This window comes from Lepidochelys kempii, chromosome 5 (genome assembly GCF_965140285.1).
Source record: "Lepidochelys kempii isolate rLepKem1 chromosome 5, rLepKem1.hap1, whole genome shotgun sequence".
Classification (NCBI taxonomy): domain Eukaryota; kingdom Metazoa; phylum Chordata; order Testudines; family Cheloniidae; genus Lepidochelys; species Lepidochelys kempii.
Genome location: NC_136384.1, coordinates 108,571,205 through 108,589,464, shown reverse-complemented (window position 1 = coordinate 108,589,464; position 18,260 = coordinate 108,571,205). Strand labels below are relative to the sequence as shown.

The 18,260-nt window shown below is 38.9% G+C and overlaps 1 protein-coding gene across 17 annotated transcripts in view; it reads left to right on the top strand.

Annotated features, from left to right (window-relative positions):
* Positions 1–18,260, top strand: part of MPDZ (multiple PDZ domain crumbs cell polarity complex component) — a 134,249-nt gene that overhangs the window by 46,231 nt on the left and 69,758 nt on the right. For 16 of the 17 annotated variants that reach the window (XM_073345394.2, XM_073345403.2, XM_073345411.2 and 13 more), the window contains 7 exons: positions 1,254–1,418; positions 4,469–4,657; positions 7,033–7,242; positions 9,397–9,513; positions 13,574–13,735; positions 14,073–14,132; positions 17,838–18,122. In XM_073345394.2, the coding sequence (XP_073201495.1) occupies positions 1,254–1,418; positions 4,469–4,657; positions 7,033–7,242; positions 9,397–9,513; positions 13,574–13,735; positions 14,073–14,132; positions 17,838–18,122 (1,188 nt within the window). The remainder of the gene's footprint in view (positions 1–1,253; positions 1,419–4,468; positions 4,658–7,032; positions 7,243–9,396; positions 9,514–13,573; positions 13,736–14,072; positions 14,133–17,837; positions 18,123–18,260) is intronic. The other variant, XM_073345400.2, reaches the window with a different exon arrangement.

The window sequence follows — 18,260 nt, the reverse complement described above, 5'->3', positions numbered from 1 at the left end:
TACTGTTCCTACCTAGCTCTGATAATGTTGTTCAGTCTTTACCTGGTCTGTCTTTTCTTTTCCTTTCCTGGACGGCTCTCTTCAGAGAATAGTCCCATTCAAGCTAAAATTTATGGTGGTTTGTGATGTGAATACATGTTTTTTTATGAAATGACCAAACTCATTACCCACTTTTGACTATTCAGTTTAAAACTTATTTTGGATCTGAGCCTGCTCAATGGACTTTCGTAGAAGCAGGATTGGGTCCTATATTGATTTATTTGTGCACAAATCAAAAAACCAAAGGAAGTGAGAGAAGAAATTCTTTAATTGGCTGTAGACTGATGCTGGGAGCTTGGGTAACAAACAAGAGGAATCAGAATTGCTCATCTGTGTGCATCAATTCAATCTAGCTGGTATTACTGAAACCTGGTGGGATGATTTGCTTGACTAGAATATTAAAATCAATGTTTATAACCTATTTAGGAGGGATTGAGTAAGCAAAAGGGGTAGCGGAATGACACTCTGTGTCAAAAATGGCATTACCTGTTTGAGTCACTGACAACTCAGAAGAAAATGATTTTGAATGCTTATGGATCAGTGTTCTAAGAGATAAAGCACATGGGGTACTAACTGAGTCTTGCCACAGACCGCTAAATCACTCTAGGGAACAGGATGACTGGCTCCTTAGGGGCCTACCTGTATAGGAAGAAAAGCTGTGTGATCATGGGGAACTTCAAACTGAATGACATATTAAAACATCCTTGCTATTTCTACATATTATAGGTGAGTTTCCTAACTCAAGAAGTGTTGTGTCCAACATGGGGGGGAAGGGAGAGAATTCTATGTTAGACTTCATCCTGATGGATAAAGAATTATTGATTACGTAACTATAAATTAGTAGTAGCTTAAGTACAAGTGGTCGTGCGTGTCTCTCTCGCCCTCTCTCTCTGCCTCCTTCACCTGCTTCCCCCTGCTTGCTTGCTTTAAAAAGGGCCAGATTCACAAACCATTGGAACAATCTACCAAGGATTGGGGTGAGTTCTCCATCACTGGCAATTTTAAAATCACGTTTGCGTGCTTTTCTAAAAGAGTATTTCTAGTTCAACTGATATTTCAGGAATGTTTTATGATCTCTGTTATGTATGAGGTCAGTCTAGATGATCAGAGTAGTCCTTTCTGGCCATAGAATCTGTAAATCCATGCTAACAAGTTTATTCTCATTTTTATTCTTTGTATTTCTGCTGAATGTGTTTTGTTCTGTTTTTCCCCAGGTGAATGAAATATCTTTGCTTGGGGAAAATCACAAGGATGTGGTAAATATTTTAAAAGAGCTGCCTATCAAGGTGACAATGGTCTGCTGCCGTCCCATTGCTCCCCCTGTCAGTCAGTCAGAGTTGGACAATCTGACCCTCTCGGAGGTTCAGCTCACAGAAAAGGTACTGCTGTAAACTTAAAAAGTAGCACCTCATTTATTTATTTTTATTTTAAAATGTACCTTATTATAAACCAACAAGATTTCATGTACAAAGATTTGAAAGACCATTATGGTTTTAAATTAGTGATGGAAAAGTTCAAACTTTCCCTCAAACCATATACCAACTCACCAGCTCCGATTAATGCAAAAGAAGTGATTGCCTTGCATCATGCCTAAGGTTAAGATTTTGTTACGGGTGTTTTCAGTAAAAGTCAGAGACAGGTCGTGGGCAATAAACAAAAATTCACAGAAGCCCACAACCTCTCTGTGACTTTTACTAAAAAAATAGCGTGGGGGAAACTAACAGTTGGAGCGCTGCCAGGGCTTGACCTCCAGCAGCTGTTCTAGTCCTGCCACTACTCCTGCCCTGAGTGTGTGGGGGGGATGTTGACCCAACCATGGCTGTTGCTTCAGTCCTGGAGCTGCTGCTCTGGCCCTGGGCCAATCGCTGGCCAGCTGCTCTGGCGGCCCTGAGGCTGGCCACCACAGAAGAAGTCACAGAGGTCCCAGAAACTCATGGAATCCGCAGCCTCCATGACAGAATCATACCCTTAATCGTGCCCTAAGAGAAATGGACATAATCTCCATTTGATTCCTGGTGGAGGAAAAATTCCAGAATCAAGGTCTGAGAAACTCCATAGCAAGGATTTTTTTAGTGAATTTGTAAATTCAGGGGTTGTACCCTATGACTGGAGAATTGCTAGTATAGAACCTATTTTTAAGAAAGTGGGAAAAGATCCATGGAACTACAGGCCTGTTAGTTTGATCTCAGTTGTATGCAAGGTCTTGGAACAAAAGAAAGTAGTTAAGACATAGATGTAAGCAGTAATTATGGTGTGGTTTTTAGAAAAGGTAGATCGTGCCAGACGAACCTGATCTCCTTCTTTGAGATGATAACTTTTTTTTAGTCAAAGGAAATGCAATCGATCTAATCTGCCTGAATTTCTGTAAGGTATTTGATTTGGTTCCACATGTGAAATTATTAGTTAAATTGGAGAAGATGGGGATTAATATGGGAATTGAAAGGTAGATAAGGAACTGGTCAAAGGGGAGACTACAATGGGTCATATTGAAAGATGAACTGTCAGGCTGAAGGGAGTTAACTAGTGGAGTTCCTCCGGGACTGGTCTTGGGACCAATCTTATTTAACATTTTCATTCATGACCTTGGCACAAAAAGGAGGACTATGCTAATAAAATTCACAGATGACCCAAAGTTGGGGTATAACCAATATGGAAGAGGACCAAAATATCATACAAGATCTGGAGGATCTTAAAAACTGGAGTAATAAAAATGGGATAAAATTTAATAGTGCTAAGTGCAAGGTCATGCACTTAGGGACTAACAAAATTCTTGTTGTTATAAGCTGAGGATGTGTCAGTTGGAAGTGACTGAGGAGGAGAAAGACCTAGATGCATTGGTCAATCACAGGATGACTATTAGCCAGCAATGTGATGTGGCCATGAAATAGGCTAATGCCATCTTAGCATGCATCAGGCAAGATATTTCCAGTAGAGACAGGGAGGTGTTAGTACCATTAAACAAGGCGCTAATGAGACCTCATCTGGAAAACTGTGTGCAATTCTGGCCTCCCATGTTTTAGAAAGATGAATTCAAACTGGATCAGGTGCAGAGAAGGGCCACTGGGATGATCAGAGTAATGGAAAACTTAGCTTATGAGAGGAGCTTGGCTTGTTTAGCCTAATCAGTTGAAGGCTGAGGGGAGATGTGATTTGCTCTCTGTAAATACATCAGAGAGATAATTACCAAAGAGGGAGAGGAGTTATTTGAGTTAAGCACCAGTGTTGACACAAGAACAAATGATATAAACTGGATGTCAACAAGTTTAGGCTTGAAATTAGACAGAGGTTTCTAACCATCACAGTGTGTCCCTATGGGTCCTCCACAACCCACCCCCTCCCCTCTGCTTCAGAGCTCTTGTCAATGACTCTGTGGTGGAGGTGGAACTGAGTGGGGTTACCTCCCGTGCGCTGTCTGTCTTCGTGGCACAGCACGAGGAGGGACAGCGCATGTACAGGCCTAACAGACACTGATACCGAACTTCTCCAATCAGCAGTGCAGGGATGCAAGCGCACCTCAGGGGAGCACCCATAGGGTGACACATCTCAAAGAACCCTCGTTACTGCACAATGTGAGTAACTTCTTGTCAGTGCTCTCAGTACTACATCTGAATGCCTTGCTCCTGTTGAGATGCCATTGCATTTGGTATCATTCTTAGTCAGACAGCTGGTATTGCACATTATAGCCACATAACTGTGGCATCTTCTTTTGATTGTGTACACCACAGTGGTAGAATGTGGGTTAAGGCATAATTCATTACCTCAGAAACGATGTTTGCAAACTTTACCCACTTAGCATATCTGTATGTTAAGTATGTTGGAGTAGTGTATGGCAGTTTCTGTAGAGGGAGATCCACCATGAATTTTGAATTCTGTGCTTATATGGCGTATGGAGCAAAATGTGTCTCCTCACTGCTAAGCATCTGTATTCCACTAAAGGAATGAATACTGTTGCTTCTGTGCTCTTCTGTCAATATTATTAAATCAGTTAGACAGGGAGCAGATTGCAGATGTGAACTATACATTTTTCTAAGAGTCTGAGATGATAGATGTAGTATAAACATGTAGATAGCTAGAGAGAATGATTAATTCTGCATGCAAGAATCTATTTGAATGCACAATACCCCATGTCGGGAGTGCAATTTCCTGTGGGTTTGCATGTTTTATGACAAGCATGAACCCTGTTCTTTAAAAGTATAACTTTGATATTAAAACACTTGAGCAATGATGTTTAATCCTTCTGTATTAGATTTATTATGTACTTTTGTTTGTTACACTTCCTAGATACTCAGCACCCTCAGATAAAATGGAATATAACCTCTGAGCTTTTATCTCCATTTTGGTGTGCATCACTTGGGTACTGGTAATTCATGAAATTTGACATGTGCCACATTAATATTATGGGGTTGGTGGGTTTTCTTTGTCTTTCCAGTCTCATGTAGACCTTGATGAAGTCATTGGCTCCTCAGAGACAGAGGGTACTGGCTTGGAAATGGCTGATGTAGGTCAGAATATCGACGAGGTGCAAGGATCTCCTTTGGCAATGTGGGAAACAGAAATACAACATGTTGAGCTGGAGAAAGGGAGCATGGGACTTGGCTTTAGCATATTAGACTACCAGGTAACATCTATATTCCTTATTTCAGCAGAAGAAGGTAAAATATTTTTTATTGAACGTAGATCCCATCCATTATATGCGAGGTGAATGCAAACCAGACAATATTCTCATATGTTAGAGTAAGCAGGTAATAAAAATGTTCATACTCCTCCTGAGTCTTACTCAGACATCTCATTAACTATATTCTTCATTCCTTTTATTATATTAAGAGCACAGAGTATCAATCCAGCCCAAATAAATAAATATTCACATAGAGGGCTAGGTTTTTAAAAGGCGCTTCTTCCTATTCTTTGAGTGCAATGAGTTGCGCACACAATTCAGGGGTTCTAACCATGTGATTTGCATCTGCAGTTAAGTACTGAGAGGCACAAGTGTTCTGGTTTGCATCCAGAGCTCAACTGCAGTTGCAAATTATGCCCACACTTCATTTCTTATGGGTTGGCTAGAGGGTGGATCTTTTGAAAATACCCCTCCACGGTATTTCTTTATGTAGTGAGCAATTAAGGAATGTAATAAAGGTTACATTGTCTAGTAATAGTTGAATATTCTGAATTCTGGAGATTATCAGAGAAATGTACAGTTCTTGTGAACATTTTGATATTTACTGTGAACATATTTCATATTTATCTCTATCAGTTCTTGGAGATTTCATGAAATTGATTCACTGTTCTCATGTATAAGATGGAAAAGTCATTCACAATATTTATGCTTTTTTCTCTCAGAAATATGAATGATGAGCTAAATTTACAGTATATTTTATATTTGGAGGAAGTTTTATCTTTATTTCTAGCAAATTTTCAGTTAATTCTTAATTTTGACTATAGTTACAGTTACATAAGCATGAGTGGTTTTTCCCTCCCACTCCTGCTGAAAATGAATGAGTGAGTAAGGGTGGGGGAGAGGGAGTGACAGAGGAAGGGGGGGGAATGCAGTGAACAGGGTGAGGCCTCGGAGAAGGGGCAGGGCAAGGGTGTTCGGTTGTATTTGGTCAGAAAGTTAGCAACCCTAATGTTGATAACTGTAAGCAGATTCCTTGAAAGGGGAGAGGCTATTCAGTGTGACACAGGTAAAATGCAGTCCCATCTCAGATGATGTTGTAAATGTTCTTGGATGAAGTTGTGAGGGCTACTGCCCACTCAAGTAATGTCTCCAGAGAGATGCTACTTGCATTACACTCTGTAAGACGCTGATTATACTGTATTGTTAACCAGTTTCATGGATCCTACCTTATTACATCATACTAATTCCCATGGGTTTTCGGGGATCTTGTCATTTCTTCATATTAACTCTCGAGTCACTTATTTCCATATTTTCAGTTGTACAGCTTGCAGTGCTAAACTAGCATCTTTTCCAATACTTAATATATTGGCAAGGAAAGTTGCCACTGTATCTAAGTTGAAATTGCTAAATGTGTTGATCTAGGTACCACTATGTAATTTAGGGCTTTAGTCACTAAGCTTTTAGAATTAATAAAGCTTATACTGTATTATGTAATATCCTACTGTGCTTGCACAGTGGAATGAAAGTAACATATTGTGAAAAATTAACGTCTGATGTTCTAACTATGGTCCTTGTGAGTTTCTGTGCCATATTATGCAAACGTATGTAACTCTGATACGGTAGAATTTGTTATAGAGATTAAGTTCCAGTTCTTGGTCTTTGATCACAGTATGTTTAATTAAAATGTGTGTGTCAGGGAGTGGGGATTATATTTTTTAAGTGTTAAAAGCAAACTTTACTCTTTTTGTATTACATTGTTTATAAAGTGCTTTATAAACTTACCTTACAATGGTATGTGTCGATCCCTATTAAAATGTCTGTCTCATGTACATATAAGGGATCCTCTCTTATTATAAAGTCCCTTCATGACTGAGTGAGATCACGTACTACGAGCTGCAAGGAGTCTCTAAATAAACCCTTTGGTCCATCAGAGCCCAGATGTATTAACCTTCCAAGCCTTTATCCCCAGGCCTTTGAGCATGTAGAAGGTTGAGGGCTGGAGAGATGTTGTTACTGTGGAAGGTGTTTGTTTTAATTGCTGGCATGTAATTATTTGCCACACTGGGAAGTGCAGTCCACGATTCAGTAGTTTTACTGTGAAACTAGATGATGTAAAAGCACTCAGCGCATGTGAGGACTAATTATTTGTGCTTTTATGTATCAAAATAAATTATTAAATAGTAATAGGGGCAAATCCAGAGGCCTTTTCAAAGTGTCCTGAGCCATTGCTGAAATAAGCTCACTTTGAAAAGTCATCTGCAGTTTGCCTGAGTAGGGACTGAGTCAGGACCTCGGGAGTTGGCCCATACAGCTTAGGTAACTTTTTATGAATTAAAAATAAGCATGTGAACTGGTTTCCTCACTTTGTTTTCAATTAGGACCCAGTGGACCCTGCAAACACAGTAATTGTAATCCGCTCATTGGTTCCTGGTGGCGTTGCTGAACAAGATGGTAGACTTCTTCCTGGAGATCGGCTGATGTTTGTCAATGATATCAACTTGGAAAATGGCAACCTGGAGGAAGCTGTACAAGCACTGAAAGGAGCACCAGTAGGAACAGTTAGAATAGGAGTTGCCAAACCACTGCCTGTAAGGATTGGGTGCTAGATGATTGATTTTTCATATGTTGCTGGCCAATGTCTTTGCTTAATCTACGACTGCTTTTGTGCCACTCAGATGGCATAAAACTGCCAAAAGCTGTTTTAGCTGACTCACTGAATCTTCTCCTTCCTGTGGGAAATCCCTGGGTGGTACAGAGCTGGTGTAGTACTTTTACAACCCTTCACTCCTGCCCCCAATCTACGGGGTGTTGCTGGGGAAAGGGGAATGATCGGAGCATCCCTATGCCTTTGGAGCATCGCAGCTACCAATGCAGACACCTAGGGCTGTGGATAGCGAGGCATAACTTAGCATTGTCCTGAGGTTGCTCTCAGATATGAGGGTATGTGAAGGTGGTTTAAAGACAGTCTTGTATCACCTTTCCAGAGCTGTTCTCACTCTGATTTTAGTCAGGATTTATGCTGAAACATGTACGTATTTAATATCAAACATATTTAGATTATGCTCTTTATGTTAAAAATGTATATGTACATTTCAGTTCATCCAGTGTAAACCTAATAGTTATACTGAAATGGTATAGTATTTCAGCTAATCAGAGCGTGAGGATGTTGTGCAGTTACTGACCTGTAACTGTTATCTGTTGTTAATTCACTTCTGTGCACTCTGGCTGGGGGGTCCTAATTTGAACGATGAATTCAAAATACTTTACAAACATTAATTAAACCTCAAATAGTCCTCCTTTGGTAAGCAGGATTACTCACATTTTAGATTTCAAAGTAGCAGCCGTGTTAGTCTGTATCCGCAAAAAGAAAAGGAGTACTTGTGGCACCTTAGAGACTAACAAATTTACTTGAGCATAAGCTTTTGTGAGCTACAGCTCACTTATCCAATGAAGTGAGCTGTAGCTCACGAAAGCTTATGCTCAAATAAATTTGTTAGTCTCTAAGGTGCCACAAGTACTCCTTTTCTTTTTTCACATTTTAGAGAGAGAGAAATTAAAGCACTACCAAGAGGATAAATAGCTTGGTCAAGACCACATAGTGAGAGTATTAGAGAGAGACATGAATAGAAGCCAGAGCTCATTGAACCATACTCCCTTCCTCACTGACCAGGGAAATCAAACAAAGCCTTTGGAATAATGCTTCTTTGAATAATTACAGAGTAAAAACAAAATATTTGACCAGATTCTCCCTTGGTTTAAGTTGGAATCAGTGGAGTTACACCAATTTCCACCATCTGAGGATCTGGCCCATTTTATTTATAAGACTGAATTATTTTTTTTTCCTCTCTCTCTCTCTCTCGAATGTTACAATCCCACAGTCCTTCCCTGCACAGAATTCTCCTTGATTTCAGATTCTGGCTCTTAGCAGTTAACCCTGTAGTAATAACAAAAGTTACAAGGAATTTTGTATTTTTATTTTTGTTGAAAGAGATATTTTTAACTTGTTTCCTGTAAAAAAACGTTTGCAGATTAGAATGAATGCTCCATGTTGCACAATAATGTTTCTTGCAAAACACATTTTTCAGAATTAATATCTTGTTTAAAGCATGAAAGAGGATGAAGCATGATTAAGTGTTACTTTTCTCTGGCTTTGTATAAAGGTTCAGCATTAAATATTTAACACGTTATACTTGCTGAGTTCCGCCACACTAGAAATAATATTTTGCTCTACAGGGGTGTTGGACAGCACCTAACAGCAGCAGCAAATTACATGGAAAAAAATTGATGCATCTGTTCCACACTGACAAAGTATATTTTGTCCTCCTCTAGTGGCTGGCCTACATAGAGGATAAGAGCTCACTATTGTGACCAGCTAACAGTTACTCCTTTAGCTCTAGTAATAGAGGCCTATTGTTTCAGTGATTAAAATTCCATGCTCTGTACCCCTGGGTGGACCATGTGATGACTCTTTTTGTAAATGCTTAATTATGGGCAAAGAATACAGAAGCCTTAAACTTATTTGTATAGTATATGATGGGTTCTGTGTACTACATCAGGTAAAACAACATGTGAAGGTTAAAATATGTATCATTTTACTTACCCCACACCATGATTTTGATTGAGATGATTTCTCTTCTGTATTTGGTATTTATTTGCATTTCTAAAACTCCCTTAACATTACTGACTCTGCATGTCCTATATACTGGCCACTCATCCAACTCAGAGCTTCATTCTTTCTGCAGCTTTCACCAGAAGAGGGTTATGTTTCTGCTAAGGAAGATTCCTTTTTCTACACTGCCCAGTCACTTGAGGAGGAAGGGCCAGTTGATGCAGCCCTCTTCCGTGCTGAGCTGGCTCTGGTTAGTGGGCACAATTTATCAAGATTTCTGTTAAAACCCTTTTAACATTGTTTTTTGCCTTGTCCAAATGTAATGAAAAGTCTTTTTCGTCACTCTGCTTATGATCTTTTTAAAGTGTTTAGCCTCACTTCACATGTGACCTGTCATGATCTCACCAGATAGCCAAATGCTGTAAACTGGCATAGATCCATTGAAATCAGTAGAGCTCCACCAGTTTGCACCAGATGATTCTCTAGCCAGAATGTTTTAGCGACTAGAAAATAAGAAAATATTTGGCTGAGATTTTTTCAAAGCCAGCTAAGAGATTTCTGTGCCCAGTTCCAATTGTAATGATGGGCATTGGGCATTCAGACTTCATAGGTGACTTCAAAAAACCTTGTCCTTTGTATGTAAGCTTTTATTTAACTACATAGTAGAAACTTCTATTTACCAACATGTGATAATGTGGATGTCTCTTTTTTTAAAAGTTTGAAAAGTTGGTGGAACTCTGTTTTGCCTCTAAATGGCATTCTTGCTGTGCAACTTTATTTAAAAGTTGTCTGCATTTCTTTTTTTAATAGCTGTATTTACACTACAAGATTGTTCAGTGATCACAAGATTTGTGAGTATAAAAACTGGATTTTTACAGTGCAAGCAACTTACATGAAGCGTAGATACTTTTCCTCGTCTCCAGAAACTGCCAATAGGAATCCAGATTTTTAATGTATTCTTCTCTTTATTTGCTCAGTCCTGGGTCCTGAACTTGCACGATGCTGAGCACTTACTAAGAAATATTGAGTACCTTCAGCTCCCGTTGAAGTCATATTTTGATACAGATATGAATTGAGAAGTTTAAGTTAAATTTATAAAAAATCATCAGCATCCTTAAAGAGGATGTTTCATACAGAAAAAAACTGTTAAATAGGAGAATTAAATCCTTCCACGTGTTTGTCATAGTTTTTCATGTTTGTGAATTACGAAAGTGCTTTTTTCTAACAATGTCTTTAAATTCCACTGTCCCTATCCTCTTTCTGTTTAATCTTGCCTTGCTATCATCGTACAGCATTTATAATATCACAGTTGTTTTCCCGACAACAAGATTATGACTTTATTGATACATCAAAGAGAAACTAGGTTGTAAGTGAGAAATGTCCTTTATTGCTAGTTGGCTGAGTAAGGATTGAGTAAAAACTGAGCTCAGAATTTGGCCCAAAGGTTTTATTCATGCAACTCAGGTGCTCACATTTCAAGAAGGATGTTGGTGAATTTGAGAGGGTTCAGAGAAGAGTCTGGAGAATGAGTAAAGGATTAGGAAAAATGTGAGTTATAGTGATAGATTGAGCTCTTTGAGTCTATCGATTTAGTTTAACAAAGGGAAGGTTAAGGGGTAACTTGATTATAGTCTGAGTATCTACATGAGGAACAAATATTTAATAATGTGCTTTTCAATCTACCACAGAAAGGTAAGTCATGATCCAATGGCTAGAAGTTGAAGCGAGATAAATTCAGACAGGAAATAAGATGGACATTTTTGACAGTGAGAGTAATTAACAATTGGAACAATTTGCTAAGTGTCAAAATGGGTTCTCCATGACTGACAATTGTTTAATCAAGATTGGATGTTTTTCTTAAAGATCTGCTGTAGTAATTATTTGGAAAAAGTTCTGTGGCCTATATTGTATTGGAGGTCAGAAAGATGATCCTTTCCGGACATGGAATGTGAAAAACGTTTGAAAATAATGCTGATTATATTAATAACAATACAAAAAATGAAATAATTATAAGGTTTACATTTTCGAAACTGGGTGCCTAAATTGTATCTGCAAAATGGGAATTTGCATCGGCAGTTACAAATTCAAGATCCGGAGACTGCAAAGTATATGCAGTTACTTGTTTTCCATTTGCAAATATAAGGCCAAATACTGAAGTCCTTTCTCACTTTACTCAGTTTTTATTCAGGCACAGTTTAGACTTCAGTCTAAGTTTGCCTGAATATGGACTGAAGGGTAAAATTCTCCAACACACCTAAGTGACTTCGCTTCCTAAGATCTATTTTCAAAAGTGACCTAGGATCTTACGTGCCTAAATCTCCTTGGAAGTCAATTGCAGTTAGGCTTCTAAGGGCCAGATTTTTAATGATATTTAGGCATCTTACTCCAATTGAAGTGGGAGATAGGTGCCTAAATACCCTTAAAAATCTGACCCTTAAATGTTTAAATCACTTTTGAAAATGGGACTCAGTAAAATTTTTAAAAGAGCCTCAGTTAAAACTAAGTGATAAGCCCAGGATTTGGCCTGTAGGTTTTGCACATGCAGTTTAGGCATGCTTTTTTAAAAATTCAGAGGAAAGTCTTTGACTTCATCCTTCATCTGGTCTGTTGTGGCCTAGCAACATATATTTCAGGAGTCTGAGTTAGGTATGTTATGTTATATATTTTAGAGCATAATCTACCTAGTGGAAAAGCATACTGCATATGCTGTTGTACCTAAACACAACAGAGTCAGTTGAAGACTGAATGTAAACACTTGCTCTGAATTGTACAGGGATGCAAGGTAGTACCTTTTTAAAAAAAATTTCTGCATACACCTTTGATAAAATTGAGTCTGTTATGAGAGAGGTCCATTTGCATTAGCACAAGGGTCTCAGTGGAAATATAAAAGACATTGCTCTAATCCAGTGTTTCCCAAACTTGGGATGCTGCTTGTGCAGTGAAAGCCCCTGGCGGGTTGGGCCGGTTTGTTTACTTGCCACATCCGCAGGTTCGGCCGATCACTGCTCGCACTGGCCGCGGTTTGCATCTCCAGGCCAATGGGGGCTGCGGGAAGCGGCGGCCGGTACGTCCCTCGGCCCACGCCGCTTCCCGCAGCCCCCATTGGCCTGCAGCAGCGAACCGTGGCCAGTGAGAGCTGTGATTGGCCAAACCTGCATACGCGGCAGGTAAACAAACCGGCCCGGCCCGCCAGGGGCTTTCCCTGCACAAGTGGTATCCCAAGTTTGGGGAACACTGCTCTAATCCATGGATCATTGATGCAACAGAAGGAATCAATCCTTTTGAGCCATTACAGTCCATTGTGACAATTATCATAATTGGAAATCTGAAATTACTAATTAATAATATGATTAACCATATAAAATAAAATACAGTATTATGAGCTGTGTTACCAGCTCTACTTAGAAGGGTCTTAACCTGTGGATTATCAACAGAGTTGGCTGTATTTGCTTCATCTGGAGTTGACCGTGTAGGTATGATTCTGGTATACACCTGTTTTACAATAGTGTAATTCCTGATTTATATTGGTGTGAATTAGATTAGATACAGGAACATAGTATATAGATGATAAAGTACAGTATAATACAGTTGCCACTGTACTAGTATATGCATATGACAAGCCTTATGAAACTGTAGTGATTGTACATGCATATAGTGAGGTTTTAAAATCGTGCTATCTGTCATATTAGTTATTATCTCATGTTAAAAGATAATAGCTTGCAAATCTTTTTAATAATATAAACTACTTTGGAAATATGGGAACAAAGTAAAGGGCCTAAAACCCCAGGAGTTTGTATTTTTAAAATATTTCTGTACCTTTAAAAAATTTCTGTACCTTTTAAAAACCACCAAGCCTATTTAAACAAACTACTAGGGGGAGGGAAATTAATTTGTCCCTAAAATGTGGCAGTAAGTGAAGATTCCCATTTTTGTAGCATTTATTCACCAAGAAGGAAAACAAACAAAAAAAAAGTCTCCGGGATTTGTTGACTGCATAGAATAAAGCAGCATTTTTCCACTATCTAATATCCGTGGTCATGGCTGTTAGCTCATCTCTGCTCTGTAGTATTTGCAAAAACTCAGAGCCAAGTTTGGCTTTCAGATACACCTGTGCAACCTCTATTCCGTTTGGGGTTACGTAGGTGTAATTGCATGTAGAATTTGGTCCACTGTGTATAGAAGATTTTGTATAAAACAGAAAAATATTAAGCAAAGTACCAGCAAGGATTTAGCCACACATGTGCAAGTGTTTGGGGCTTATGTGGTCTGAAAGTAGCAGATAGCCTGATTAAATTGCCTTTTGTTATTAGGTGGACTCAAGTGAGGCAGATCTAGCGGATGAATCCACCTTTGAATCACAGTATACTTCAGACAATGATGACACCTTCCAGGCTTCTCTGTTAGCTCTGCACGGCAGTAGCTGTAGTGATGGTCTGAACTACAGCCTCTCTCTTCCATCATCAACTCCCAAGGTAAAAAGAAAATATAATTTTATTGATGGCAGACCTTGATTAGAAGTATAAAAAACTCAATGTTTATGTCTAGCTGCTGTATTAAATGTAGAGGCATTATGTTGCCACAGTTCCATCTGCTCATAGGTTCGTTATCAGATTAAAGTGCAATTTCATTTAGGTAGTGTTGATTGGATACCTTTCAGACTTGTATGTCAGAGAGAGAAGGAGATAGACGGTTCAAAGCTTTGATTGTATTTTGTATCACCAGAAAGTTAACCTGTTTGGAGACAATTTGTAACATCAAATTTGTGCTGAGTAATCTGCTACAAAAATGTAAATTGTTATTAAATTTCAGAGCATATTAAAGACTGGCTACATAAATGGCTGTACACAGAAAAATTGCATTCTATTACAGGTACAATAGTTTAGGCATGAAAGCAAAAGTTACTCTCATTTTCTGCATATCTTTATTATGTAGTAGTTAGAATTATGTTAATTTCTATGTTCCTGAGACAATGATGCTATAATTATTTGCTGATTGAGATTCCATTAGCAGTTAAACGCAGTTAATCAGCAAAGAACAAGTTCCTAAGAAATACAAAAAATATTTTTTATTTTTGTGCCACTCACATACCCATATTGAATTGCTTTTGTGTATTGATGGTCCCTTTTTTGTTCCTCCCAGTCATTGCCTTTTCTTTGTTTGTTAGAAAACTATTAATTTTTTTTAGCCAGGACTTTTCCAGTGTGTTTCTTCAAATATTTGAGGTAGACCTGTGATCATCTTTGCGGGCAACACCATGTAGTTTTCTTGGATGGTTTGCAGTATGTAATCTTGAATAGAGCAGCTGCTGCATCTTCCTGCACACCTGAGACTCAGTGGCTGGCATTATCATTTCTGGAATGTGTTCAGTCTTTACTATCCATGGGACTGAAAGCTGAGTTCATCTCCTAATGGAATCTCCTAATCCACAATAGAGTGTACCTTTGCTCTGCCAATGGGACAGATTGTATTGTTTAACTTAGTAATTGTTACTTAAAGGGATTATGCACTATGCATGCTGAGAAACATACATTTTACAGGACAAAGGCTGGTCTTACTGAATGCATGGTGCTGGGGCTCCCTGAAGTCTTCAGTTTTTTTCAGCATTTTTTAGAGGCCATTTTTATTTGAGCTTTTAAAATTGATGGGTCTGATTCTCCACTGCCTGGCTCCTTGTGCAGCTATTTACATCAGTGCACAATGGGTATAAAATGTTAATATTCTAATCTGGTAGCACTTTCAACTCTCTGCAGAAGTGTAAACAACTACACATGGTGTAAGGCAGTGGAGAAACTAGTGTTAACAAGGAGACCTCTGAAACAAGGGGCTGATGCAGTACAACCCAAAGAAGTGTACGTTATAGGCATATGAGAACACAGTGAAACTGGATGTGTCTAGCCATTTGGAAAGTGCATCTCATATGATAGGTCACTGGAATACAGGCTTTTGAGTGCTTTATTGTTTTCAAAATAACTAAAGAAAAATGTTTTAAATCAAAATAATCAGGTGCATTTTCCTCAAATAAATAAAATATAAGTTGCAAATTTTAAAGTGGTGACCTACTGTTACAGAGTAACAAAAAATGTAGGGAGTGGCACCAGTGTAATTCATTCGTAGCTGCATGTGCACTAAAATATAGAACCTAAAGGTTTTCAGGCAGCAGAAATAGCATCATCAGGAGAATAAACATGAACAGACCATGTCTGATGTAGCTTTCCCATCCTTGTACCGTGAAATGAGCCATATCTGTACCATCAATGACAGTCTAAAAGAAGTTGCCTCTTTCTTCCTGAAGACATGTGAATTCTCAGTTTATGTGTTAAAACTTACAGCACTCTTTTGCAGTTATATATATAAAAAGGAGAATCCCTGTACTGATATATGATAGCTACACTCAGCCACCTATCCAATGCCCACCCATATGTCCATGCATGACTATGCTTTTCAGTGTGCTGGTATTCAGTGTAGTAGATACATGGAAAGGAGAAAAAGGTAGATATGCACAAAGAAACAATTTCAGAAGATGGTCATCGAAACTGTCTGGATAGTAATCAAAACAGGCCCACATTTGAGTGTTCCATCTAAGTTGCATTTGAAGAGATAAAAGCCTAAATCCTTCTAATCAACGTGGTGCAATAAAAATAAAATCACCTCCTACCATTTATAGAACAGAACACCGGAATCCTAATCTATTTAGTCATCATCAGCATGCTTGAAAGACAGCTGCCATTCCTACTTTAACACTGTATTTACTCTGAAAGGGATTGATCCAGCTCCCATTGAAATAAATGAAAAAAACTTTCACTGACATCAGTGAGAACTGATGCCTTCACATCTGCTGTACTGCTTGTGCATTTGGTCACACTTGGTGATGGGATTAGGAGCAAGCAGAACATCATAAAAAGTCAGTGAAAATAAATTTTAATGCCTTCTGATGTAAAATATCACAAAACACTACTGCTTGCTGTGCACTTTGTGTCATATATAAAACGAATGATATCTGAGAGAGGAATAGGGGATATTTTGAGAGCAGTGTAGGAGAATTAAGGGGAGGGGAGAGTTCTTGTAACTATTGAAATATGCTGAAGAAGGAAAGAGATGGAATAAGAGAAATTGCGTACTATTTCTGATGGTGAAGGAAAATGCTTTAATGTCTTTGATACATTGTTTAACAGTAGTTAGTAGCCTGCATTTTCAAAAATGACTTGGGACTTTGCATACCAGTTCGCAACTGTAGAGGGCCTGATTTTCAGGAAGTGCTAAAACCAGGCCCTTTAAGGTGTTGTAAACTGTGCATCCAAAAATCAAGAGCCCCCTAAACCAATAGTCAGGTTTAAAATTTTCAGCCAATCTTGTATAAAAAGATTTACTGTGGTAATGCAGCCCAGGTCAGTGAAATTTGGAGTAAATACTGCTTGACCTCTCTTTTAAATAAAAATGTGGATTATCAAAGAAAGCTTGGCAAACTTGAAAACATCCACACTTGGTTGTTCAGCATTGGGTCTTCTGGTCTTTTATATTCCCCGTCCATCTACTGCAAGTATGCCCTGTTGCAGGACAAGCATATAAATATTGATGTAGAAAGTCTCTAGAGCTATACCAGTTTATACCAGCTGAGGATCTGGCCTGTAAATATTTTCTGCCATAAATATTTTAATAGTAGAAAAAATGCAACAAAAGAAGAAAATGTTTATAAAAGAAAATCTTGTTATAGTAAAATGATGGTCAGTGATCTGTGAAGACACTGTATTTTATTTGATAACAAGTAGTTGTACGTAAGAGTTCAAAAAGCTGTAGCTTCAGTTTAACATATTTAGCATAAAATATCCATTTTAACAATACTATATATAGGGCCCTACCAAATTCACAGTCCATTTTAGTCAATTTCACAGTCATAGAAATTTAAAAATCTTAAATTTCATGTTTTCAGCTATTTCAACTGAAATTTCATGGTGTTGTCATTGTAGGGGTCCTGACCCAAAAAAGAGTTGGGGGAAGGGGGTTGCAAGGTTATTGTAGCAGGGAGTTCTGCTACCCCTTACTCCTGCACTGCTGCTGATGGCCAGCAGCCGCGCAGAAGTAAGACTGGCATGGTATGGTATTGCCACCCTTATTTCTGTGCAGCTGCCTGCAGAGCTGGGCCCTCAGTCAGCAGCCGCCACTGTCCGGCCGCCCAGATCTGAAGGCAGCAGTGCAGGAGTAAGGGTGACATGGTATGGTATTGCCACCCTTACTTCTGCGCTGCCTTCAGAGCTGGGCACCTGGCCAACAGCCACCGCTCTCTGACTGCCCAGCTCTGAAGGCAGCGCAGAAGTAAGGGTGACAAAACATAAAATAACCTTTCAACCCCCTAAAATTACCTTGCAACCCCCCTGCAACTGCCTTTTGGGTCTGGACCCCCAATATGAGAAATGATGGTCTCCCCCATAAAATCTGTATGGTATCGGGTAAAAGAACACAAAAGACCAGATTTCACAGTCTGTGACACTTCTTTTGTGGCCGCCAATTTGGTAGGACCCTAACTATATAAGATCGTTAATTTTTTTTTTATTCACTATTTCTGATTCTGTTTAACAGGGTGTTGGTGAAGATTCCTCAAATGCCTCAACTGATTTCCAACCATCCAACAAGAATCTATACAACGTGGATCTAATCCAGGAAGTGGGAGAGAACCAATCCTTAGAGGACACGAGCATGATACCTGCTGGTGGTGTTTCCAAAAAGGGTCCTCTGCCTTCAGATGTTTCTGAGAAACATGCTGAATATGAAAACATAGCTGCTTGGATGGAACCTCAGGTGTCAGCCGAAGTTGCACAAAATACAAACTCTGCTATCACAGCGCACCCTGACCTTACTGGAAAAGTAAAGATCCTGTTGTATGGCTTTTATACAGAGAATATTATTTACATGCCATGGTCATTGTGAAAAATCAACATTTGCTCACAGCTACTTCCTGGCGAACATAAAGTTATTTCTGGGAGTCAACTCTGGTATCTCATA